The 16,419-nt window shown below is 43.7% G+C and overlaps 2 protein-coding genes across 3 annotated transcripts; one reads left to right on the top strand and one right to left on the bottom strand.

The window, feature by feature from the left end:
- Nucleotides 1–888: 888 nt before the first annotated feature.
- On the top strand, nucleotides 889–2,513 carry LOC306818801 (stonustoxin subunit alpha-like; the record flags this gene model as incomplete). Its single annotated transcript, XM_079336520.1, has 2 exons — nucleotides 889–1,099; nucleotides 1,923–2,513. 2 exons carry the CDS (start codon nucleotides 889–891, stop codon nucleotides 2,507–2,509), a joined length of 798 nt encoding a protein of 265 aa, XP_079192646.1. The 3' UTR covers nucleotides 2,510–2,513.
- Nucleotides 2,514–6,044: 3,531 nt separating this feature from the next.
- Nucleotides 6,045–14,578, bottom strand: LOC306818667 (inter-alpha-trypsin inhibitor heavy chain H3-like). Of its 2 annotated transcripts, none has more exons than XM_079336351.1 (22): nucleotides 14,450–14,578; nucleotides 14,211–14,240; nucleotides 13,922–13,945; nucleotides 12,239–12,393; nucleotides 12,011–12,115; nucleotides 11,679–11,841; nucleotides 11,453–11,563; nucleotides 11,188–11,316; nucleotides 10,883–10,999; nucleotides 10,632–10,800; nucleotides 10,406–10,531; nucleotides 10,127–10,299; nucleotides 9,789–9,974; nucleotides 9,558–9,697; nucleotides 9,247–9,407; nucleotides 9,099–9,125; nucleotides 8,941–9,000; nucleotides 8,524–8,637; nucleotides 8,186–8,387; nucleotides 7,888–8,060; nucleotides 6,888–6,999; nucleotides 6,045–6,768 (listed from the first exon to the last, which is right to left on the bottom strand). In XM_079336351.1, exons 1-22 carry the CDS (start codon nucleotides 14,561–14,563, stop codon nucleotides 6,630–6,632), a joined length of 2,730 nt encoding a protein of 909 aa, XP_079192477.1. In that variant the 5' UTR covers nucleotides 14,564–14,578; the 3' UTR covers nucleotides 6,045–6,629. The 2 variants fall into 2 exon arrangements, with proteins under 2 accessions (XP_079192477.1, XP_079192478.1); XM_079336352.1 differs by having other exon boundaries at nucleotides 9,247–9,401.
- Between the last annotated feature and the right edge of the window lie 1,841 nt (nucleotides 14,579–16,419).

Below are 16,419 nucleotides of genomic sequence, written 5' to 3'. Positions count from 1 at the left end.
GTGTGTGTGTGTGTGTGTGTGTGTGTGTGTGTGTGTGTGTGTGTGTGTGTGTGTGTGTGTGTGTGTGTGTGTGTGTGTGTGTGTGTGTGTGTGTGTGTGTGTGTGTGTGTGTGTGTGTGTGTGTGTGTGTGTGTGTGTGTGTGTGTGTGTGTGTGTGTGTGTGTGTGTGTGTGTGTGTGTGTATGTGTGTGTGTGTGTGTATGTGTGTGCCAGAAGCCAGTGGCTGAGTTTGTATCAGACGGCGTTCACACTAGTCTTTCTGATAATGAGTCTATTACCCGGTTATGACGCGAGAGTTCACAGAGAAACACACGGGACGTAGCAGCACAAATAAAGAAAACAAAAGAGGTTTTACTCTCATAAAACCTAAGACGCAGTGGTAAAATACCAAGCAAATATTATCACAGTTTCACAATAATAACTCAGTTATTAAACACACTCTCTATATCTAACTGCCCAGACCTAGCTAAGCCTCACTTGTAACCGTTTGTCCTCGGTTGATGAAAGGAAGAAAGGTCCGTTGCTGGAGCGGGTAAGGACAGACTGTTTTTAGGGTACCTCTTCTAGCCCCTTCCCCCTGGGGGGTGAGCAGAGTGGATCCTAAAGAGGGCTGCTCAGTCATGGGTGCAGCTGCTGAAGGCCTCTCGTGTCTCGGTCCAAGACCCCAGCGACAGATCTTGCACCCACCGCCTACTGTGCCAGGTCAGGACTGGATCTCACAATCTTTACCCCCGTCACCATTTACTGATGGCCAGAGGACTTAACCCAGGATGCTAGGGTGGATTCTCTTCAGTGGACGCTTGTGCGTGGTTTGGTTGAAGGTGTGAAGACTGGTGCACAGACAGCCATGGAACGGTCCTTGGCAGGGATGGGTCAGGATCCAGTGGCATGAAGTCCAGGACAACTGGAGACACGTCCCTGTTGCAGCCTTTCATCCGCCTGTCAGACGTTGTGGGGCTGAAGAAGCTGCCATCCTCCGCCTGGTATGCCGTTGAGGTCTTCTTTCTTTGGATCGCACTTTGTCTGGATCCTCCCCTTCGACCTTACCGCCATGGGGGACCCGACCAGGAGCTGGAGCTCCAGACGGCATTGCTCTCAGGTTCATTCCAACACGCAAGGTTTTCCACCATGGCAAGGTGGCGATCCACGGAGAACCACGTCTAGTAGTCTGCTAGTCAAAGGGTTAACAGTCAAAGTAAAGAAAGAGGACAAACACAAAGTCTGCTTCATCTGTGTAGTGAAGTTTACTCTTCTGCTTTTACACAGAGAACTTCAAACAAGCTTCAATATGAAGAACAGGTGTAAAAAAAACATGATGAATACTAAATCAGACTAAATGCTGCTCTGTGAGTCGCTCGAGCACACCAACAGCAGGAAGCAGAAGTTTCCAGCTGTGTGATGAGACATGATTATGATCACACACCTTCAATAAAGAGACAACATTTCAACAGAAACAAACTTTGATTTTAGAGATATTTCCTCAATCATTACAAACATTTAGACTTACAAAGGCTCAAATGACTGGCAGCTCCAAATGAAAGTCAAATAAGCTCATTCCATTCAAATGAGTCCCATCAAACACACTGAATAAAGTTTGTATAGTACATAGTATTTTTACACTCATATGGATGTGATGTTAGAAAACAGAGTCAAATAAAGCTGATTGAAAACAATCAAGTAACAGGGGCTTGTTCATTTACACATCATGTCTGTAATCTGACAGTTTAGTGGATTTAAAAACAGAAGAGGACTTTTTAAATGGAGAGTTATTGAGTGTAAAATGAGGATTTGATTACAGCATGGTAACTCCATGTGAAGTTGATTAGAAGTGGATGATTACATTTCAGTGGTGTCAAACATCATTCAGTGCTGAATATGAACTGTTTGATGGACTCTCAGTAAAGTTGTTGATGAATGAACAGATGATAACCTGCAGCTGTGTTGTGTCTCCTTCTCTCCATCAGATGCCTGTGAGCTGGAACTGGACACAAACACAGTGAACAGAAGACTGAAACTGTCTGACAACAACAGGAAGGTGACATGTGTGGAGGAGCTTCAGTCATATCCTGATCATCCAGACAGATTTGACTTCAATCAGCTGCTGTGTAGGACTGGTCTGACTGGTCGCTGTTACTGGGAGGTCGAGTGGAGAGGAGTGGTCTCTGTATCAGTGAGTTACAGAGGAATCAGAAGGAGAGGAGACTTTAATGAACGTGTGTTTGGATCTAATGATCAGTCCTGGAGTCTGAGCTGCTCGGATGAAGGTTACTGTGTCAGACACAATGACAGAGATACAGACATCTCCTCCTCCTCCTCCTCCTCCTGGTCTGTCTCTCACAGAGTAGCAGTGTATGTGGACTGTCCTGCTGGCTCTCTGTCCTTCTACAGAGTCTCCTCTGACACACTGATCCACCTCCACACCTTCAACACCACATTCACTGAACCTCTCTATCCTGGCTTTGGGTTCTGCTCTGGTTCTTCAGTGTCTCTGTGTGATGTGTGGGTCTGAGAAACACTGCTGACTGAAGATCAGCTGACTCTGTTCACTCTGTCCAGCTGCTCTGTTTCCCAGATCTCAGTGTTAACCCATACGGATCTAGGCAGGGACAAGCTGCCTCTGGTGCAGGTGATCCAGCAACACAGCAGGCAAGAGACAGTGTGGACAACATAGTCACTCCTACACAGTTTGTCCAAGCAGAGAGCACAGAAGATGAGCCGGAAGAAAAGGACCCAGACGCTGCAGTAGAACTCACTGCAGCAGACCACACTCTCCAGCTCTTCATTTAAGGACATGAAGGCAGGGGACGTTTGAAGACTTTTTGACAGATACACTAGAATTCTGTGGTTTCATCATCATCATCAATATCATAATAATCTTCGTCGTCATCAACAACTTCTTTTTCTTCTTCATCATCACCAGCAGCAGCAGTATCAGCAGTAGCAACAGCAGCAGGAGCAGCAGTAGTAACAGCAGCAGCAGCAGCAGCAGTAGCAGGAGCAGGAGAAGCAGTAGTAACAGCAGCAGCAGCAGCAGCAGTAGCAGGAGCAGGAGAAGCAGTAGTAACAGCAGCAGCAGCAGCAGCAGCAGCAGGAGCAGGAGAAGCAGTAGTAGCAGCAGCAACAGCAGCAGCAGGAGCAGGAGAAGCAGGAGAAGCAGTAGTAGCAGCAGCAGCAGCAGCAGCAGTAGCAGGAGCAGGAGAAGCAGTAGTAACAGCAGCAGCAGCAGCAGCAGTAGCAGGAGCAGGAGAAGCAGTAGTAACAGCAGCAGCAGCAGCAGGAGCAGGAGAAGCAGTAGTAGCAGCAGCAGCAGGAGCAGGAGAAGCAGTAGTAGCAGCAGCAACAGCAGCAGCAGGAGCAGGAGAAGCAGTAGTAGCAGCAGCAACAGCAGCAGCAGGAGCAGGAGAAGCAGTAGTAACAGCAGCAGCAGCAGCAGCAGCAGAAGCAGGAGAAGCAGTAGTAGCAGCAGCAGCAGCAGCAGCAGAAGCAGCAGCAGGAGCAGTAGCAGGAGCAGGAGAAGCAGTAGTAGCAGCAGCAGCAACAGCAGCAGGAGCAGCAGGAGCAGGAGAAGCAGTAGTAGCAGCAGTAACAGCAGTAGTAGCAGTAGCAGCAGCAGCAGGAGCAACAGCAGCAGCAGCAGGAGAAGCAGCAGCAGCAACAGGAGCAGCAGCTTTCATAAACAGTTGTTTTCTCAGTTTAGGCAACAGCTTTCTTAGTCTATGTGTCTCCTGATCAGTGAAGGTTCCTCTGCCTTTATCTCTAACGAGATCTCTGGCTGCCTCATAAAAGAGTCTTTTGTCTGAGAAGTAGTTTTCTACTTTAACCCTCCACCTATTCTTTGCTGTTTGTAGAAACAGTTTGATTTTTCCTGCACTGTATTCTTGTTTGTTTTTCTGTCTCTGTGAGAATCTATTTTCATGTGTTTCACTGTCAGTAACAAGAGAGTCCTCATCAGCACTGACCTCTGAACTTGGATCAGGTTCTTTTGATGTTTTTATTGTTTTTCCTTTTGCTTTTTTTGCTATTCTTTTTGTTCCTTCTTGCAAAATACTGTCACCATTCTTTAATTTCCTTTTGGAGCGAGTACGCATAGAAGACTCTTCTTCCTTCATCTCCTCCTCTGCAGTCTCAGTGCAGCTCCTCACTTTGCCTGCTGCCTGTTGCTCTGCATCAACACTAGGCCCATTCTCTACCTCCATCTCCTCACCTGTCTGTTCCTTACCTCCTCCACCCTGTGTCTCCTCACCTGTCTTCTCCTTACCTCCTCCACTCTGTGCCTCCTCACCTGTGTCTCCTCAACTGTCTGTTCCTTACCTCCTCCACTCTGTGTCTCCTCACCTGTCTTCTCCTTACCTCCTCCACTCTGTGCCTCCTCACCTGTGTCTCCTCAACTGTCTGTTCCTTACCTCCTCCACCCTGTGTCTCCTCACCTGTCTTCTCCTTACCTCCTCCACTCTGTGCCTCCTCACCTGTGTCTCCTCAACTGTCTGTTCCTTACCTCCTCCACTCTGTGTCTCCTCACCTGTCTTCTCCTTACCTCCTCCACTCTGTGCCTCCTCACCTGTGTCTCCTCAACTGTCTGTTCCTTACCTCCTCCACTCTGTCTCCTCACCTGTCTTCTCCTTACCTCCTCCACTCTGTGTCTCCTCACCTGTCTTCTCCTTAACTCCTCCACCCTGTGTCTCCTCACCTGTCTGCTCCTTACCTCCTCCACCCTGTGTCTCCTCACCTGTCTGCTCCTTACCTCCTCCACCCTGTGTCTCCTCACCTGTCTTCTCCTTACCTTCTCCACTCTGTGTCTCCTCACCTGTGTGTTCCTTACCTCCTCCACCCTGTGTCTCCTCACCTGTCTGCTCCTTACCTCCTCCACCCTGTTTCTCCTTACCTGTCTGCTCCTTACCTCCTCCACCCTGTGTCTCCTCACCTGTCTGCTCCTTACCTCCTCCACCCTGTATCTCCTCACCTCCTCCACCCTGTGTCTCCTCACCTGTCTGTTCCTTTCCTCCTCCACTCTGTGTCTCCTCACCTGTCTGCTCCTTACCTCCTCCACTCTGTGTCTCCTCACCTGTCTGCTCCTTACCTCCTCCACCCTCTGTCTCCTCACCTGTCTGTGTCCCACCTGTGCTGGATCCTTCAGCTTCATCTCTATAAGGACATAAGGTTGTTTGGGCAGGCCATCCTCACCAAGAGTCCCAAGGAACCTAAGAAAGCTCAGGAGCTCCCAGAAAAAAAGGAGAGGTTAGAATATAAAGATAGAGACAAGCAGTAATAAGATATGAAAGCTGGGAGAGAAAGAGGGAGAGAGAGATAAGAGATCCTGGTGCCAGTTCCCCCGGTAGTCTAGGCCTATAGCAGCATAACTATGAGCTGGTCCTAAGCCAGCCCTAACTATAAGATTTATCAAAAAGAGTGAGTGTGAGTGTGAGTGTGAGTGTGTGTGTGTGTGTGTGTGTGTGTGTGTGTGTGTGTGTGTGTGTGTGTGTGTGTGTGTGTGTGTGTGTGTGTGTGTGTGTGTGTGTGTGTGTGTGTGTGTGTGTGTGTGTGTGTGTGTGTGTGTGTGTGTGTGTGTGTGTGTGTGTGTGTGTGTGTGTGTCTGTGTGAGTGTGTTCAGGAGTGTGTATGTGTGTGTGTGAGAGTGTGACTGTGAATGTGTGAGTGTGTGTGTGTGTGTGAGTGTGTTCAGGAGTGTGAGTGTGTGTGTGTGTCTATGTGAGTGTGTGTGTGAGTGTGGGTGTGTGTTTATGTGTGTGAGTGTGAGTGTGTTCAGGAGTGTGTGTGTGTGTGTGTGTGTATGTGTTTGAGTGTGTGTGTGTGCGTGTATGTGTGTGTGTAAGTGTGTTCAGGAGTGTGTGTGTGTATGTGTTTGAGTGTGTGAGTGTGTGTGTGTGTGTGTATGTGTGTGTGTCAGTGTGTTCAGGAGTGTGTGTGTATGTGTGTGTAGTGCATGATTCAAGGATGGATTTTCCCTTCCATGAAAGTAGCCATCAGTTCTCCTGAAGCTGAGATGAATGAGGTTGATGACATCATCTAGAAATTGAAACCATTAATTAAGTCAACGTTAATGTATTAAGTGTATTTTTCACTTAAACCTGAATCAGTTTGAACATTTCATTTATACTGTGACCAGTAATACAGTGTGTCACCACTCCTAACTTTGATTTGGTATCATTTGTAGTAGCAGCACTACAGTGGACTTACAATCAATAAACGTGATGAACATCAGAGTTTGGATCAGACATCAGATGACCTCCTCACATAATCAAACACTGAATTCAACAAACTGTTATTTGTTTTCAAGATCAAACAGGGAGAAGACCTGAATCAAACATGAACAATGCATCTTGTTCTGCACAGCTGGATTCCATACTGAGCTTTCCCATTTATTTGAATACAAGTGATTGCTGAGGTTGCTCCGACACATCTCCGTATTTCGGGATGTGTTATTGCTTTCTAGTTTTGGAACTCCAGCAGTAACACTGAAAGAGAGAGTGAAGTCATCCATACAGTGTTGCGTTTGTTTGATGGGTTCATGATACCAGCATTTATAGTGTAAATACAGGCACATATGAATATTGATTTAAAGGGTTTGATTTAAATGATTTATGTGGCCGACATTGATTTATAATCTGTTCTTAAACAGTTTTAAAAAGGCCTGTAACAATGTAGTCTGATGCTTCTCCATCGATGAGGCCAGTTCCATTATTGTGAACAAACCAGCAGGGGACATTTTCTCCTTTCTTCACATCCCTCCTGAAGTCTCTCTGCCAGCCTCTGTGGACACACACATGTTTCATGTACACTGACAGATATTTCAAGTGCACGTCACAAAAATCAACAGCCTATCAAATCAAAACACGTGTTACATGCTGACGAGTCATTTTTGCATGTACCTGGTCACATTGAGCTCCCGTCCTTTCACAAACATGGTGGCATCTGGTTTCTCTGGGACTTCACCTGGACGCAGGTCTGACACCTCATAATTGATCCCATGGTAAAACTGACCTGGAGGATGACCAATCATTACAGGTAAATATCTTTCAGAAGTACATTTATTCAATCCCTAAATGTTCTCTAATGATAAATAAAACATGTAAAGACCCTACAGAGTGTGTGTATGAAGAAGCTATTCAGACTAAAGCTGATCTTGTTTATTTGTGTTGTATAATGGGCATTATAATATGTGTTGAATGGGCTCCTTGGCTTTTGCAGGCAGCCATTGCTTTGTCATCTGTTCTTCTTCTTTATGTTTCTTGAAGGTTTTGATAAAGGCCTGGTTAAGTTAGCTGCACGGCAAATTTATACAAGATGTATGTTCCTTGCTCTTCCACTCTGGTGCTCTTTAAGACACACTTTTATAATTGCTTTAAAAGGTGGGCTGCATCTATATAAACCATCACAATAAATGCATACCAATATGAAATACTGAGATTCTCTCTGTCAGAACCCCAAGTGGAGTTGCCATCCTTGATCTACTGGCCTGACAAGATGATGCTGATTATACCTGCGAGTGGCAGCACTGGCATTATCTTTGTGCAAGCAATGAAGCTGCTAGAGGTGCAGGGTAGTAATTAAACCTAAGGCGCTTTTCACAGATGACCTGCACTCTTTAACATGACCAGAAGTTTCCAGAGGGACATGAGCCATTATAAATGTCTGAACCCGTTTACAATAAACTGACTTTGTTCTGCCAACTTCCTGCAGTCCAAAAAATATCAAATAAACCTTGAGCTGATGTGTTAACCAGGCAGGCCATTGTCTAGAGCTTTAACAGTGTAGTAACATTGTGGAGGTTTCACAGGTTCTTCAGAAACCCAAGAAGAAATGCTACAGCGAACAATATCCTATAATCAGTGATGATAATGTAATTCTCTATAACCAAACAAGTCGTACCTAGCAGGCCGTGAACAGAAGATGACATAAGGTGGGTGTCCAGGGTGTAGAAACCCAGGTAGTTCCGGTGGTACGGGTGCTTCTCCCACACTTTGTGAAGCAGGATGACAAACTTGACGGAGTCTTTCAGAGTGACGGTGAGGCTGCGATCCTTGATCAAGAGAATATCCATACTGGAGGATATACAAGCGAGGGGAACAAGATGGTAAGCATTTATTCTCAACTGGATTTTTTACTCATGTAGAGGAATAGTTTTTTCTTATTGAATGAGGTAACCATGGGACATGCTGCCACTAACTTGGATCCTTTGAGTGAAGCTGAATCAGACCAGTGCAGCTTGACCAGTTGGCCACCCTGAAAGACCGAGATGTCCTGAGTGCTCACAATCAGCCTCACCCCCAGAGTCTCGTGGACGATGCCAAAACGCCAGAAGTAGGTGTTTATTTTACCATCAGGGGGAATCATTTTGTCTCCTATGATCTCACCATTGACCAAAATACCTGAGGAAACAACAGGGGATTCCGTCACTCACTGTTTGACAGTCGGATTTCATTTTCAGGCACATGACGTTAAATGTACAAAACCTTGGTGCAAAGTTAGTCCATGTAGCCTTAAAAAAAAGGACTCATGGCTGACCTTGTTTAAGGTCTCTGACCAGGTTGAATATGCTTCCTGGTTTGTCGTTGATGTTGAAGCACAGTGCGTCGTTTCTGTCTGGGAGCTCGATCATGAAATGAGGATCCCCGTCCACTGCAGGTGACAACAGAGTAAAATAGAAGTGACAGACAAAACGAGTAATGGCTTTGTTTTATATGTCGTCTTTGCAAAACAACATTTTGACTATGACGATAAAACTAAGTGTACAGCAATGCAAGCAGCTCTGTGCGCCTGTGAAGTCAGGGTAATGCTGAAGTGAGTATGATTCATCATCTAAGGATCATGAATGTCTGAACAATGTCTTTGTCGTTTAGATGGACTGACAAAACAACTGACTAGTAGAGTGAGACATTAGTTCCTAGAACCATCAAGCGAGCTAAGCAAAATATTACTTACCAAAATAGGAGGGTGTTGACTGGTAACTATTCCAGTATGATGGAGGAGCATAATATCGAGCTGAAACATATAATTATGACGAGTTAGAATTAAAGCATTTAATGCTCTTAATCGCAGAAACCTTTTTATGCTTATGTTAAAAAAAAAACCTGTATTACCCTGTCTTTCTGCCTCTTGTCTTTGCTCTGTCAAAATAAACAGGTGGACACAAAACAAACATTTAAAGTAACTTCAGCACCACCCTCAGGTAGCCACTATCGTGTTAGGTTTAGTTTCCCATGTCGGTCTAATGGCTGAATCTCTCACCCTCAGTCAGTTTATCAGCAATGAGCGGCCTTTCTGTTCCGTCCTCAGTTTCAGGCTTAGTGACCACCATGGAAGTAAGAGAGGTTACAAAGCCATACCTCAGGGACATGTCCAGGGCCTTTGCCGTGGCATTCTCTTTCTCGTCAGCGGTACCACTCTTACTGTAAGTACAAATAGTATATGTGGATTGGCTCTCTTGGCTCTCAGATAATATATGGATGCATCATTGATGAAGGTTTTAAATGAGAACAATCAGATTTCCAAGATAAAAAGTTTCACGTTTCAGCTCGAGTGAAATAACTCAAACTCACCTTTTCTCCAGTAGCTGCTGGATGGTTAGGTAGGCCCAAAGACGCTCTGTAAAATCTCCAAAGATGTATTCCTCATCAGGGTACGTCACGCCCCAGTCTACTGCACCAGCCGGTCCCTGCACCTTGAATTCTTCTTCAAACTAAGCAGGAGGGACAAAGAGGAGAAGAGAATAATAAACAAACCTAATCTATGACCTCACTACTGTCTCGAAACTGTTTCCTTGTGCTCACCCCCTGGCCAACCACTTCCATTAGGAAGTTTTCAAGGTCGTTGTCCACTAGTTGTCCAGCCACCACGATCTCTGAGCCATTAAACAGCTGGTTAAAGTGGTTAGTGGTGAGAAAGTCCACTGAATTGCCAGGATAACGCAGGTCAACGTCCAAGAGAAGAGGGCTGGAAACCTCCTCATAAAAACCCTGAGACAAATCCAGACACACAATGCATTACCCATGTTTGTACATTATGAGTTTATAGTTGAATGTCATCAAAAAGTAGGCGTTGTATAAATGTGGAAAACTGGGAAGTAGTTTTAATTATCATCTCGTAAATGGGTTCAAAGCCTTTCCACCTGAAGTTGAAGCGTTGCATCTGATCCCTCGTAAATTCTGCGTGCCGATCCCTTGTTTTGTTTGCTCAACGAATCCAGGAAGGAGTAATCCACATCATTTCCAAACCCGAGACAGAACAGAGATATGTTTCCAACCACATCGGGGCTCACATTGTTCAAGATCCTATCAGGGCCTTCGAAATGAAAAATATTTTATAAACAAATCATATAGTTATTTTTATGTCAATCAAACATGCACTCACATAAACTCAATGTACCTCACAGTAAGTGCACACTCACCCCCATCTGGCATTCCATCAGTCAGTGCAATAATCATATCGATGCTCCTCTCTGGCGTCCTTTGCTCTTGTCTGTCTCTTTTAAGCATTTTCACACTGTCCAACAATGCATCATTAAAATTGGTTGCTAGATGGTAAACACATAAGAAAAGGTTGTTTTTTTTTCTTCTTATTTTGAGAGTGAGTACATTATGTATGATAAAAAAGTGTGTCCATAAGATCATTACATCCTCTGTCTCTTATTTCCTTGACGAATACCAAAGCTTCATTCACATTTTCTGCCGATGCTTTGGAAAGTGTTTCTCTCCAGGGCACGACATCACTATCAAACAGGACGATGGCAAAATAGTCCTCCTCGTGGAGGTCTTTGAGGATGGCCAGCATCGCCTCTCGTGTCTGCACACAAGTCATGAGCAAAATGTGTGCATGGGGACACGAACGTTTTAGAGTCCCACTTGTAGTCTGAACCGTCTCTCACCTGTTCAATCTTTCTCCCATACATTGATCCGCTCCTGTCAATCACAAACACCACATTCTTCGGGACTCTGGGCAGGTCGGGTGGAGCGAAATAGTGTACAAAGTACCCGTTAACAATCTGAAGGGGAAATCACCATTAAAAGCAGTAATAAACATATAGTTTATAGACCTATATGTTGTTCTGCAGATAATCCATAGATTTATATCTCCCATACAGAGGTGTCATCCTCAGTCAAACTGTGTGTGTGTGTGTGTGTGTGTGTGTGTTTGGGAGGGGGGGGGGGGGTCGTTTGAGTGACAGCATACCTGAATGTCCCCAATGCCGCTCACTCTGTTCACGTCATATTTGATGACAAAATCTCCGTCGATGAAGGTTCCATCACAATCAGCACAACTCCTCTGCTGCTCTATGGTCGGTGAGAACACGATGCGTGCCTGATAAAAAAAAGACGCATACAGTCAGCTCGACTCAAATCTTTAGATCAATAATGTATTGAATGTAAAAAGGGTGGGAGTCTGATCCAGGAACTGCAGGCAAAGAATGAGACAACTACCTCCAGGGACTGTGTACCTTTTTGTCCGTCACAGTTTTCTCCACCAGGGGGAGCAAATCATTAGTAAGGAAAGTAGCATGGGCATCAACGAAAGAAATGCCCTGTGGCTCATAGATGTTGGTCACAATCTGTCATCCACATAGGCAAAAAGACACAGACAGACAGAGAAACCAATTGTAATTATGTCATTTAAAAGACCTCAAAGAACACAATCACCAGGAGGCCACAGCAGAACAGATTCACCTTAAACTCCTGGACCCGCTGTTTGGGTTTAACTTGAGTCAGAATCTCATACTGGCCCAGCTTTCTCTGAAGTAGCTCCTCGTAAGTCAGAATAAAAGTGACATTACTTCCTGCGGCGATGTTGACAGACACTGAAAATTTCTCCATCTTTCTCCCAGAAGCTCTACAATGAAACAGAGAGAAATCGCACTGACCAATAATGCAGACTAGTAACCATCTGACACTAAACAACTGAGATCAAGGGAGTGCAAAAATCAAAGTGGAGATCCACTTAGGTTTTGTATTTCTTGCTGTGTTTGCTTCATAAATATATTTTATCCTAACAGACTCACTTGACCAGCCCAGCGGTTTGTCCAGAGGAAACAGCCTTTTCATACTGCTTCTTGGCTTTCTCTTTCTCCTTCACTTCCCCGACGTACACCTGACCTTCAATTTCCCTGTGAAAGACAGAGAACATAAAGTTGAAGTGAGCTTTAAAGCACAAGAGAATCGATGACAGCGTGAACGTGGTGCCAGCAAACACTGGGTATATGGTGAAAGTGTTCACGTAACCAACTGACATGCTGAAGTTGCTGATGAAGGCCGTCTTGGGTAGCTGCACTTCAAAAAAGATTTCCTTGGAAGTGTTTGCTTTGTTCAGAGCCTTCGAGGTCATGACGGTGTGAGCGAAACGAGACGTCACAGTGCAGTCCACCGTCACGCTGTACACCTCCACCTGACGCAGAGAGAGAGGCAACAAAAGTATTTGCCGTTTTTGTGTCATTTCTAAACTGACTTGATAATTGCAGGTGGATATAGTACTAAATAAGAACACATTAGGAGCTCAAAAAACATGACTATAAGACAATTTAGTCACTGGTTCTACCCAGGGAATGTTTTTGTGAATCAGCCTGCAGCATGTAGAAACACATACGTGTGTTTGTCAGTCTGTTCACTATAAAGCAAACATCCATTATCCTTTCACTGGGAGTCTATTCTTCATTTATCCAAGATCTATGTGTGACCAACACAATAATCATGTGTGCCTGAGCTGAGGGCATTTTATTTGAATTCAGTCAGGGTGACGCAATTCCTTCCTGCCTTGATTCCCTCGGCACGCGTTCTGTTTTCTTTGAGATCTTCTGGGTAATATCCAAAGGAAATGAGGAATATTTTTCCAAGGTGGTATCTTATATCTGGCACAGACAGATATTTGACTCTCAGAGTATCACAATATTTAATCCTAAAACCTCTATCATGTGCTTTAAACACCTTAAATGGACACAGTGGACGTTTCTGTTGTCTGTTAAGTAACAATTCAAATTGTTTTGCTCAAGCGTCTACATATTTTCATTTCTTCAGGGCACTGATAGGCAAGGACGTTTGTTGCACGGATGTCATGGATTAAGAAATGTGCAAAAATGTTTGCATAGCGTACTTGCAGATGAACAATACACATGCTGAATTATCAACTTCTTAAATGTTTTCAACTTTCTGCAGTAAAATCAGAGGAGTTTGCTATAGCTGCAGGGCGCACTCACTTAGTCGTTTATTCTACATAGCCTTGGTTTATTTGGGAATGGGATACGATTATGCTTTGTAAGAAGGGGAACATTATATAAAGATCAAGTGGCCATCAAGGGAAGGACATTAATATTAAAGTCTTGAAGATCAACAAATCAGCACAAAGTTAAACACCAAAATGAAGCCAACTGGTGAAGAAATCTGAGCGGTCTCTGTATAATAAAGCACCAAAAAGAAGAATATTTCTTTAAGCATTAAAAGTGTCACATTTACCCCATTTGTTAGCCTTGGATGTTTTCTGAAACATCTACATTTTAATAGAACTTAACTAGCACAGTCTTCTTGTTTGGTAGCTGTAAACAGCGATACAACGTTGTTCAGCTTAAAGGTGCACTATTATGTAGATTTGGTAGCGAGGTTTGGAAGTGTGAGAACTGAAAAAATGTAGCGCTATATTTTCACAATAACTTCTCACGTAGCATTTGATCTTTAAACCAGGGACCAAACTTTGCTCTGAGGACAGTTTGTGTAGAGAGATTTGAACATAAACCACAGAATCTCTACGTTTCTCCAACTTTCCCATTTCTCTACCAAAACTCCATAATGCACCTTTAAAAGCCTTTTATGTTTTATCGGGCGTGTATCTGTTCCAGCTGCTTCACTACATTTACTTTGCCCTTACAATGAAGACGTATTCAGCTGAACTCGATATTTCATTTATTTTAAATGTGTTTTCTTACCATATCATCATTTGTACTTCTTTTCTGTAAAAACAAAACAAGCAGACAGACAATGCAAAGGGAGACATTTTGATTGTCAGATTATAAGAAATCAAAATTAAAGGCTGCAAAAACTACTTAAAACATGTAACTTCTTTTATGGTTCAAATGTTGTTTCAGTGTTGATGTTCAGTTCTCAAATTCATCAATGACTGCCCAGTTTGTTTAATTCTAAACAAACTGGGAGATGCAGACAATATCTTTAACCTTATGACAGAACTGACTGTATGTATGTTTTTACTACAGATACCTTTAGAGATCTAGTAGCTCCTTCTGACTCCTGAAATACAAATACAGCGTGTTAAGACAAACAGCCACATGAAGAGGAGATGTTCAGAAGAGTTAAACAAGAGTAGAAATAAAGTTGAAAACACACTTTGTGACGCACACATGATTAAAAAATGACTGGTGTCACCAGGTTTAGTCAACACTTACATTACATTGTAGTTTTAAATGAAGATATTTGCATAAAACGGTTGGTGAAATTACCTGCTGAGCTTCATGGCCCCCAGAGATGACCACAGCTCCCCAGGCCAGGCTGGGCAGCGTGAGGCAGGCGCTGGCCCACAGGAGCAGCAGTCGAACACCCTGCAGTCCAGACATGACCAAACTTCCACTGAATAGTGTCCGACTTCACTGCTGAGAAAAAGCTCTCTGCCCAGTGGGAGGGACAGCGTGTGTGTTCATGGGGTACTGACCAACACGACTGACCTCAATGTGCTAAAGTCCTTGAGCTACAAACATTGGTGCTCAAAAGCTCTGCTCAGGCTACGATTGTTTGGATGGAGTTAGTTCGGACACAGAACTTATGTGGCCGCATGGCAAGCTCCATACCTGAAAAATGAAATGAGAATGACAATATATCTATTTTTTAAAAGCTGTGATTAATTTAAAAATCAATTCATTTTTAGGTTAGTTTCTAGTGCCAGGACATGCTATATCAAACAATTTACTGCATGTTATAGCTAGATTGCTTTTGCACCAATACACACAAATTCCTTGTGTGCGTAAATGTAATTGGCAATACAACCCGATTCTGATTCAGAGATAATCGTAGTTAACCCCTCAATTTAAAAAAAAAAAAACAGTTCTGCCAGTTACACACATGTTGATGGACACACTCCCTCCTTACTTAGAGTGAACCGGCTGGATCAAAAAGTGTTTTCATCACAATCTCAGCATTCATCGGGTGAAATGAACCAGATAACTTGTGTGTGTATTCTGAGTTCTGCAACTGTGGACCTTGTGAAGAAACGGCTTGTTTTCCTACTTGTGCAACTTGTGTTTACTGTTAGGTGAGTCATCTTCCTCGTGTGGGACTGTTTGGCACATACAGTTTAAAGGGAAAGGGGAAAAAAAAAAATTGCCCACTGCTTTTGAATCTGTTATGCTAGTGTAACTTTAGGTCTGCAATACGTTATATAGAAAGATTTAGACAGAGGTATACCTGACCTCTCTGTTATGTGTATTACTCTTTCTGCCTCTCTCTCTAACTCAATGTCTTTCCAGTTGAGCTGTTGGCTGTTCACCAATGACGCTGGTTCTCCTTGTGCTTTCTGCCTGTCCATTGGACGCCTTTACTCTGTCATTAAGTGCTTCCTCATTGGTTAACTGAGTTTGGGTCTCTGCTACTTGTGTAATGAAGAGTTCACTTTAGACCAGCACTATGTAAAGTATCAAGAGGCAGAATTTGCTTTTATTGGTATCAATTTATTGACTGACTATAGTTTCTTAAAGGAGCCCAAACAGTCACCTTTTTGTTTAATTCAATACGTTATTTTTTCTCAAAAGGACATTGAGGTTTCCCTAATTTCCCCTTCCATTGAGATTATAAGCATATTAAAAAACAGTGAGTGTGTATGTGTGTGTGTGTGTGTGAGTGTGTTCAGGAGTGTGTGTGTGTGTGTGAGAGAGAGTGCGTTCAGGAGTGTGTGTGTGTGTGTGAGAGAGTGCGTTCAGGAGTGTGTGTGTGTGTGTGTGTGAGGCCATCCTCACCAACAGTCCCAAGGAACCTAAGAGAGCTCAGGAACTCCCAGAAAAAGGAGAGGTTAGAATATAAAGATGACAAGCAGTAGTACGATAAGATAGATGGATGGATAGATGGATAGATGGATAGATAGATAGATAGATAGATAGATAGATAGATAGATAGATAGATAGATAGATAGATAGATAGATAGATAGATAGATAGATAGATAGATAGATAGATAGATAGATAGATAGATAGATAGATACTTTATTGATCCCGAGTGAAATTCAAGGCATCCAGTAGCAGTATACAGACAGGCAGGACACAAGACATTGGTTACAATACACACCCGCTGTCCCCCCTCCCCTCCTAAGGGGTGGATAAGAAAGCTGGGAGAGAAAGAGGGAGAGAGAGATAAGAGATCCTAGTGCCAGTTCCCCCGGTAGTCTAGGCCTATAGCAGCATAACTGAGCTGGTCCTAACTATAAG

Source organism: Symphodus melops (genome assembly GCF_947650265.1).
Source record: "Symphodus melops genome assembly, chromosome: 23".
NCBI classification, from domain to species: domain Eukaryota; kingdom Metazoa; phylum Chordata; class Actinopteri; order Labriformes; family Labridae; genus Symphodus; species Symphodus melops.
Note: the sequence above shows the minus strand (reverse complement) of the source record. Positions and strands in the feature narration are given on the sequence as shown.

Bases quoted from the DNA above. Each gene is read 5' to 3' on its own strand.
- LOC306818667 (XM_079336351.1), bottom strand. From the start codon at position 14,563: ATGTCTGGACTGCAGGGTGTTCGACTGCTGCTCCTGTGGGCCAGCGCC. The intron at 11,842-12,010 runs GTGAGTCTGTTA...GTTTCATTGTAG, and splicing joins CAAACCGCTGGGCTGGTCAA to AGCTTCTGGGAGAAAGATGG. The intron at 10,300-10,405 runs GTGAGTGTGCAC...TTCATTTCGAAG, and splicing joins TGATGGAATGCCAGATGGGG to GCCCTGATAGGATCTTGAAC.